Source organism: Lactuca sativa, chromosome 5 (assembly GCF_002870075.4).
Source record: "Lactuca sativa cultivar Salinas chromosome 5, Lsat_Salinas_v11, whole genome shotgun sequence".
Classification (NCBI taxonomy): domain Eukaryota; kingdom Viridiplantae; phylum Streptophyta; class Magnoliopsida; order Asterales; family Asteraceae; genus Lactuca; species Lactuca sativa.
In genome coordinates, this window is record NC_056627.2 from 294,832,547 (window position 1) to 294,842,563 (window position 10,017).

At 36.7% G+C, this 10,017-nt stretch overlaps 1 protein-coding gene across 1 annotated transcript; it reads left to right on the forward strand.

Annotated features, from left to right (window-relative positions):
• Nucleotides 1–658: 658 nt before the first annotated feature.
• On the forward strand, nucleotides 659–2,819 carry LOC111899115 (pectinesterase). The gene is made up of 2 exons (XM_023894991.3): nucleotides 659–1,793; nucleotides 1,896–2,819. Exons 1-2 carry the CDS (start codon nucleotides 731–733, stop codon nucleotides 2,627–2,629), a joined length of 1,797 nt encoding a protein of 598 aa, XP_023750759.1. The 5' UTR covers nucleotides 659–730; the 3' UTR covers nucleotides 2,630–2,819.
• Nucleotides 2,820–10,017: the final 7,198 nt, after the last annotated feature.

A 10,017-nucleotide genomic window follows, 5' to 3' on the forward strand; every position in this document is an offset into this window, starting at 1 on the left:
CTATTTTTTTTTATAGTTTCTACCCGACAATTTAGCTGATGATGCTGAAGCCTTTTCAAGTGTTGGAATTAGTTATCGTTTGAATGTCTCTTGATGTAAATTTTAAGTAATTATTGTTTATAGTCATTAATTTACTTGGAATTTTCTTTCAGGTTTTAGAGACAAAGTAGCACATATAATAAGTACTATTAAATGAAAAAAAAAAAAAACTTAGCAAAATTAACAAAAAAATTGGTGTTGATGTTGTCTATACTGTGTAAATCACAATTACAAGAATCAATATTAGCACATATATATGGTTAAGATTACAATTTTTAAACAACGTTCGTATCTTCGAAAAATGATTAGTTTAAATTAACTATTATACACTTATGTTATATCAAATATCTACACGTCCAGAACGTCCAGAACGTCGATAAAATATCCCAATGTATAGATTAATTTTAACTAATCATTATAATTTTACAAATAAAACATCTATCCTTGTAAATTAATAATTCTTTTGAAAACATTGATTAGTTATTAGGATTAATTTTACATTTATATGTATCTTTTTATATGTCTCCCGCTGGTGATAATCTAGTTTTCTATAAAACACCAATTTATTGCATCTATCATAAATAAAAATTCATATAAAGCGACTAAACGTAAATGAAAATCAAAAGAGGTTAACTTCTTACAAATTTACCGTCTTCTTCCAGAGAAATCACCACTCCATAACCGGTCAACAATGGAGCCCTCCGCCTCCTTCAGCTTCAAGAAGTCACCAAGATCGTCGTCCTCATCTTCCTCACTCCTTCTGACAACAATAATTCCGGTAGCAATGCTCATCCTCCTCTCTTCTTTCTTATTCTCTACCTCCACCCACCACCACCATTCTTCAACACCACCACCACTCATCCTCCAACCTCCGCCGTCACCACCACCACATTCCTTCATCAAAAGCACCTGCGACACCACTCTCTACCCTTCTCTCTGTTTCAATACCATCTCCTCAATCCCCATTAATCTCCACCACGACAACCATACAAAAACGCGCAATGTCCTTAAATTCTATATCCAGAAAACCATCAATCGTCTGGCCATAACACGTTCAAGAATGGCCGCCATGAATTTGAAGGTTCGAGAAAAAAATTGGGTCCAGAATTGCCTCGAATTGCTTGATTTGTCGCAATACGAACTCCAAGAATCAATGAACCACTTATCCCCTCCTTACGATGATCCACCACCGTATGCCGCCATCAAGAACCTCCTCAGTGCCGCCATGACTAACGAGAACACCTGCATTGAAGGTTTTGCCGACTTAAAACTCAACGGCCCCAGCCAGACACGATTTGGCCGCTTATTTCAGAAATCTCTGACACCGATCATGCGAATGATCAGCAACTGCTTAGCCATCACCAACTACCTCGAGACTATCGGCTCCATCTACACCTTCAAAGATTCACGTCTTATGTCCAAGGGCGTTTACCGTGATCATGTCCCGTCGTGGATGACCGCCGCTGACCGGAGACTGATGCAGACATCTTCCAGAATTATCCCGCCCACCGTCGTTGTAGCTAGAGACGGCACCGGAAATTTCACAACTATCGCCGCTGCAGTTGCAGCGGCCCCCAGCCGAGGCAAAGGTAGACACGTGATTCAAATCAAAGCAGGGATCTACAAGGAGAATCTCGTGATTCCTAGAAATAAGGCTAACATCATGCTCGTCGGAGACGGAATGAACTCAACCATAATCACCAGCAACAAAAACTTCGTCGATGGCTACACCACCTTCACCTCCGCAACACTAAGTACGTATCAAATTCGAATTCTAATCCTACTCCTTCCGAGTTTCAATTCGTTTGATTAATTACAATTACAAATTTACAATTACATTGATTTGATCGGCGCAGCTGTTGTGGGGAACAACTTTCTCGCTAGGGATCTAACAATCATGAACACCTCCGGTCCAGAGAAGCATCAAGCGGTGGCGCTAAGAGTAACCTCCGACGCTGCGTTCTATCACTGTCAATTCATCTCCCATCAGGATACACTCTACGCACACTCCCTCAGCCAGCTCTACCGAGAATGTGCAATCCATGGCACAATCGATTTCATCTTCGGAAACGCAGCAGCAATCTTCGAACGATGCCTGATCCTCGTTCGCAAACCAATTCTAGGTCAAAAAAACGTGATCACAGCACAAGGCAGACTAGATCCAAACCAGAACACCGGCATATCCCTCCAGGACTGCACGATAATGGCAGCACCGGACTTCAAAGTGAAGGAACGAGCGAATTTCTCAACATTTCTAGGTCGGCCATGGAGGAACTATTCGAGAACGATCGTGATGAGAAGCTATCTAGGTGACATTATAGATCCACAAGGTTGGTGTCCATGGAATGAATATAGCAACCTGGAGACTGTTGAATACATTGAGTATAATAACTTTGGACCTGGTGCAGACACAAGGAAGAGAGTCCGATGGGCAGGTTATCATAATAATTCAAGAAGGAATCTTGAGAAGATGGGGATTCAGTCGTTTTTACATGGAGCAGATGAATGGTTAAAGTCGACTGAATATTTGCCCCTCTGTAGTGGTCTCTATGCAAAATATTGTAAAACAGGGACTACACAGGTTCAATGAATAGTATGTAATGTTGTATAGAATTGTAATTTTTTAGATTTTTTGTTACATATACAGCTTTGGTAAATTTCTTATTTTGTAACACTTGTTTTCTTAAATACCCGACGTGAATAAGCGTTCCTCGTCCATTATCTGTGATCATAAGAAATCAAAATCACGATTCACATTTCTATCTTCGTTCTTCATTACAAAAAAAAAAAAAAAAAAAAAAAAAAAAAAAAAAAAAACCCTCGTTCTCGTCGTTTCAAAATCGATCAATCTTCTCAACTATTTTCAAACTTGAAATCACTTTTGTCGATCATTCATCTTGTTTCATACTTTCAAAAATCGACCATTCATATTGTCTTTAAGGATTTACGAATTCCTATTTTGTCTAATCATGAAAAATTGGGCTCCAACTCAAGAAACTCAAGTAAGAAATTAATTCTCATTATGTTAATCTACTATGAAAATGTTATTTTTTAAATGTGTTATTGTGTTATGTTAGTCTTTGAATGTTTTATGTTGATGTATAAAAGTATATTGTTATTATATTATTTGGGTTATAGAATCATAATAAGGTTTATTCAATTTTTTTCAGTTATATTAAGGCTGTGTTGGCACGTCACAAGCTTTTTTATATTGTCGTGTTTGGTAATTCAAAAAGTAGCTTATAAGCTTGTTTTTTTTAAAAAGCTACTTAGACTAGCTTTTTTGAAGCTTTTTAAAAATTTTCCAAACACACCCCTTAATTAATTATAGAAACACATATTCTTACATGTCCTTTTATGTAATTTTATATATTTCAGCTAGCTTTTCAGCTAGTTTTACCAAACGTTATTTTTTATCAGTTAGGGGTCGTTTGATAGTTGCTGACTGGGTTAGAAATGCTGACTGAGTCCATATCTGACTGAGTTTATGCTGTTTGATTATTTATCTGAATGGTTGGGCTGAATGAAAAAATGACCATATTACCATTGTGTTGTCTCTTGTGCTGGTTAAAAAAATTATAAAAACACAAATTATCATATAAAATCCAAATTAAACATACATCAATTAAAATCCAAATACAAAGTTAATACAAAATCCAAATACAAATTGTCATACATAATAAAAAAAAAGTACACCATTTAACGTGAACCATTTGAAAGTAACTGATTAGCAATCTGGTCACGCAAAGTAGTCATATAGTTAACGACTTCTGAACCCCATTCTATGCTTTCTATGTTTTGACCCTTATTTCCTCCAGCACCCACATTATGAGTAACCATAGTGTTTTGTTCAAAGTTTGTAAATAATTCATCTTCAATATCGTATTTCCTTATAAAATTATGGACCGCAACACAAGCAATGACTATGTCTCTTTGCACTGGAAAAGGATAAGGAACCATTTGTTTTAAAATTGGAAATCTCACCTTCTAAGTTATGCATGAGCATGATTGAACATTTCTTCCTTAGTCAAAGCTCTGTTTCTTCGAAAAACGGCTAACCAATACCTAGTATTGCGGTAGGGAGCCATAAATCCACGGGTGTTGGTGTATGCGACATCACAAAGGTAATATTTATCTGTAGATGTATGACAAATTTATCATATAAATAATACAGATAATAAAACGTATAGTAAAGTTACAAACCTGGTGGAGGGAATGGAAATCTGGAAGTCGGGTTAAATGCAACTTCTTTCAAAACTTTAGAATCATGTGTTATGCCCTCCCATCCAGCCCATACAAAGGTGAATATCATATCAAAGTTACAAATTCCAATTACATTTTGATAACATTCACCTTTTCCTCTTCCCCTATAACGAGTTTGTTGATCAACAGGCACAACTGCATGTACAAGTGTTCCATCTAGTGCACCTATTGCTCCAGGAAATATCTGCATTAGCCGTCTATGTCGTTCTGAGGTATTTCTTGCTGAATTAGACAAGGTTGATACTATAATTTCTTGTGCAAAACACATCATTGCACATAAGACCTCATGAAAACATTGATGAATCGTTTGTGTGGAGTGATGAAATCTTTCTTTAACGGCTCGAAAACGTTCATTATGTCCTATAACATGTAAAAACATAGCCATCTTCTCTTCAACGCTTCTCGTCCTACTAGATTGCAACCAATTTATTTGTGTAAAGTGATTGCATAATAGTACAAATGCATCTTGTGAAAGACGTATCATATCGTAACATTGTATAGGACATCCGTGTATCAAATCTTGCGTATACACATACCCCTTTGCTACCTGTTCGCTAGCTCTTATTCTTTTAAGTATTCTTTGCCTTTGTCGGACCAACATCAACCAATACCACGAGAATATAAGAAAATATAAAAAGTCACCTTCTTTATCCATGTGTCCTGTTAGATGTCAAATACAAATTACATTTTAATCAATAACATAACAATCAATAACATAACAAACCGTAACATGTAAATACAAAAAGCATAACATTCCATAACATATAAATTCATATAACATAACCACACCTAAGAAAAACAATCCATTACTAAAGTCAAACGTAACATGTAAATACTAAAGTCAACCAACTAATCCAAACTTTCTTCCTGCATTTGTTACCCATGACTCACATGTTGACAAGTTAAGGTGCAACCAAATTTTCCTATTACCAACACTTTCAGCAAATAACATAAGAGCAGTGGTGTATTTCGGATCATATTCTCCCCACTCCAAGCTTGTCAACTTCGCCATACAAGCATCCATCTCCTTGTCAAGATTATCTACTTCGGTGAATGCTTGTGCAGCCTTGATAATCTCTTTTCCAACTTCTTTCAACTCATCATCAAGTGTGGTTTCTTTAGGACCGTTTCATTTGCCCCCCCCCCCCTTGTTTTTTGTCTACCCAGATGATTCCTCACTAGTAGGTTGAGGTACTATTGAGCTTGGGGTATCTGCATGAGGTGCTGGCTCATCCATCCCTGTATCCTTAAAATCATGTGTACCGAAGGTTTCATTGGGATGAGGTAATGTCGAAGATGGCCCCCAACTGTGAACACTGGTCGAGGTCGCCCCATCAAATAGTTGGGTACAAAGTTCAGGGCAAGGGAGGGGTGCATTTTTCAGCTTATCTACATACTTGTTCAACTGTTTGACAAATTTAATAAATATTATTAAATTAGTAAGAAAATAATCTACTTTAAAATATATATATATATATATATATATATATATATGTACCTTCGCTTCCGTTTCCCATTCTTCATTAGTCATGTTCAAAGAATTCGTTACGCGGTTATAAATATTTCATGTTTTGTTTTTAAGTTTTAACCACACTACATACTTTGCTTTTAAATAGTCGTATCGGTTTTTCATTTGTTTTTTGTCGACAATAAAACTATGATCTGTTTTCAATTTCTCCACGACCACATCCCATGAGCTTGCTTTTAGTCCACTACCCTCCCGGCCATTGCTTGTTAATTCTTGTATACATGCTTCCAAAAAAGTTTTGTCCACCAATTCCGACTTCCAACTAACCCTAATTATTTTATCTGTCATGTCTATTGTAAAAAGAAAAAAAAAGCTAATCATCCACATAACACACATTTACAAATAAATCAAGCATAAATGTGATAAGCTAATCATCCGCATAACACACATTTACATATAGCTAACAATATGTGCTTGATGTCAATAAGATAAAACATATATTTTTTTGTTTAACCTAAAGATAAAACAACTTGAAGACAAGACTTCAGAGATTCAACTTTGATATTACTACAACTATATGGTATCAGTTTGCTAATACACATAAATATTGTGACATCCCCAATTTCACGGCCAGAAAAGACCGGTGTGTTTATGCTTGTTTTTAAAATCAGAGTAATCTTTTAAAGAAAACAGTTGCGGAATTTGTTCCCAAAACAAAATATCATAAGAATTTATCAAAGTATTCCTTTAAAGAAATGTATTTTCATTATATAACAAAATCTCAGGATGTCATGTTCAGATACAGACACATAAGCATAAACAGAACTTACATTTATTTACACTAATGATTTACATCTATTTTAATCTCTCAGTGAAATACGTCTTCGTATTGATACATGTGATACAAACAAAAACTGAGTGGGTCAGGCTTGGGAGCCTGGTGAGCATATAGGGTTTTCGACCCACAATAATATAATTATTATATTCAATCATCAAACAATCAACCCAATTACCCATCCCCATTATCTTCTTTATTTCTCAAGGTTTTACCCTATTAATCAACTATCCTTCCTTCATTCATTCCTAAGGACTGACCTAAGGAATTAACACAAACTTCCATTGCTACAGAAGGCGCATCTACCAACATCATCCTTTAAGTGCCTCTGCCAGGATTACGTCATACACTATGAGGCGCGACTGCCAGGTTTATGACATTCTCTTACGGGCGCATCTGCCGACATTATCCTATAAGCGCATCTGCCAGGATTATCCTATAAGCGCATCTGCTAGTATTATGACATTCTCTATTTGGTGCCTCTACCAATATTATTCCTAAGCGCATCTGCTAGCATCATGACATTTTCTTTTAGGTTCATATACCAATATTATCCTATAAGCGCATCTTCCAGGATTATCCCATAAGTACATCTACTAGGATTATGATATTCTCCATTTGGTGCCTCTACCAATATTATGCTTAAGCGCCTCTGCTAGCATTATGTCATTTTCTATTTGGTGCATCTACCAATATTATGCTTAATAATCTTTCATACCTCATCATTTTATCACATACCAACTATCTCATCTACCCACGTTCTACCTAACATATTTGTAGATATAAAATACATATACAGTTTAACTCATTAAAAAAAACTATATAAAACATCCATTCCACACTTATCTCAAATAAACAACAATATATAAACACATAGCATGTATTTCATAGAAAATACTTCATATTTATGTGTTAGAAGAGAGTGACTACACACTCACCCAAAACATATACTTAATACATTCAAACAATACTTGTATTAATATCATGTTTATGAAAGGGACTATACACTCACACATATAAACAACTTTATATTATACACATAGCATGCATTTCATAGCAAATACTTAATATTTATGTGTTAGAAGAAAGTGACCACACACTCACTTGATCAGAAGATGATCGGACAGCACTACGGCTTGTAGAAGTAGTATTCTTCGGTGAAACCGGGATCACTTCACATACCGGGTGTCTCGCGGGCAGAGCTTCGGCTCGGAAACTCTTTTTCTTCTCGGGATCTTCGGGCTTCGAGACTTGTTTCGGGTCTCGGGGTTGATACCGGGGCTTCAGGATATTTCTTGCATGTAAATCGAGGTAAAACGGGAGAGAGAGAGAGAGAGAGAGAGAGAGAGAGAGAGAGAGAAGAGAAAATAGCATCCCTAAACGGCTGGCCCTTCAAATCTATTTATAGGGCAAAATCTACCCTTGCCACGTCGTGGCACCTTTTTCCACGTCGTGAGCTTGATCGTCACTGCATGCGTCATCACAAGTTGTGTCTGGGGGACTCCAAGAGGTGTCAGAAGACTTGCCACGTCGTGGTCTCTGACAGTTTTGGGGTTTCGCGCCCCGAACTTAAGAAATTCATAACTTTCGCATACAAACTCCGTTTTCGACGTTCTTTATATCTACGCGTAGGTGAGATTATGATCTAAAACTCTCGTTTAGACTTCGTTGGCTAATTTTGACTTTATTTTTAATATATTATAAATATATTACTTATATATTATTTTTAGTAGGCCGGGACAGGAAAACTTCGTTATAAATTCATAACTTCTTCATTCGACGTCCGTTTTCGCCTATCTTTTTATCGTTTCACTACTATTAACGAGATCTTCAATATTCTAGTTTAGATTGTTTCGGCTAAAAAAACCGCTTAATCTCAAATCGAGTATTCGGGCTGCATACCGCTAAGTCGAAACTTCGGAAAATCATAACTTCCTCATACGAAGTGAGATTTGGGCGTTCTTTTTATGCACGCTCTCGGTTTAACGAACTCTACGACTTTCAGATCACTAAGGATAAATATCACTCTAACGTAAATTCACTTTTTACGTCATTCAGCGTCGTGCCAGTTCTGTCGCGAAACTTCGACAGGTCATAACTTCTTCGTTATAACTTAGATTTCGGCGTTCTTTATATGTACGGAATCCTTGTAACATATACTACAAGTTAGTTAAGATTATTCATTCTAAATAATCTTCTATCAAAAGATCATTTTTGATGCTTATCGTCTCTAAATTGAATAGCCCGGATCTACGGGCGTTACAAACATATCATATTAACATATCATATATCAGTTTGCTAACATATCAATAAGATAAAACATACATTTTTTTCTTATCTGTTTTCATGTGTTTTAGTGTATCAAATACAAATAATACACATAAACATCTCATCTATCAGTTTGGTAATACACACATACCTATGTAACAAGTTCTGATCATTGTCTTGAGCATTTTGATCTTACACACATATGCACATAAACATATCATATACACACAGTACACAATTCGTTCGATTTAACAACCATATAAGTGGCTGTGATTTCACACTTATTACTAGCAATATAAATTTCTTCAAAACATAAGGGGTTGTTGTCTTGAGCATTTTGATCTTACCAAGCATATATACACATAAGGGGACTACTTGTTGAAATAAAAAAGACAGGAAGGGTGTTGTGATTTCAGATAAAAAAAGCAAAAAAAAAATCACGCAGTTACCTGTGTCGTCGCCGAAGAAGTCGTCGCAGCGTCGTCGCCGGAGAAGATGGGGAGGGAGGCGATCAGCAGGTCTTGGCGATGGAGAAGGAGAAGACGGGAGCAGATTTTGTCTAGGTTATTAGCGATAGCGAAGGAGGCGAGTGAGGGCAAAGGGAAAAAAAGAAAACGCGTATCTAATTTCCAGTTAGGAGAGTTTTTTTGGCTTACCAGGTAAGAGTAATGGGCTGACCGAGTAAGCTTTAATTTGTATTTATCAAACATCCGACTGCTGACCGAGTCAGCAGTCAGCACTGACTGGACCCGGTCAGCTTAAATCAAACAGCCCGTAGCTTTTCAGCTATCAGCTAGCGTTTTATTTAACAGCTAGCTTTTCAGCCGTCAGCTAGCTTTTCAGATAGTACGCCAAACATAGCCTAAGTCCTTAATCATCTTGTACATGTTATTTGGGTAGTAACCGAACCGAACTGATTAATACCCAAACCAAACCCATTTTGGTTAATCAATTCGGTTTTCGGTTGATGCAATACCCTTATTCGGTTTTCAAGTTATTCGAGCTCGGGTCGGTTCGGTCGGATTCCGACTCGAATAACATCCCTACTTAAAGCCTAAGGAGTGACTTCATAATGGCAAACAACTTGGCACTACACCATGGTGGCAGAAGGTGCACATGAATCCATTGCCGAAGAGATAAATAA

What these genes read in the sequence shown, in the direction of transcription:
- LOC111899115 (XM_023894991.3), top strand. Translation starts at nt 731, where the DNA reads ATGGAGCCCTCCGCCTCCTTCAGCTTCAAGAAGTCACCAAGATCGTCG. An exon ending in CTTCACCTCCGCAACACTAA is followed by an intron (nt 1,794 to 1,895) that starts GTACGTATCAAA and finishes TGATCGGCGCAG; the next exon opens with CTGTTGTGGGGAACAACTTT.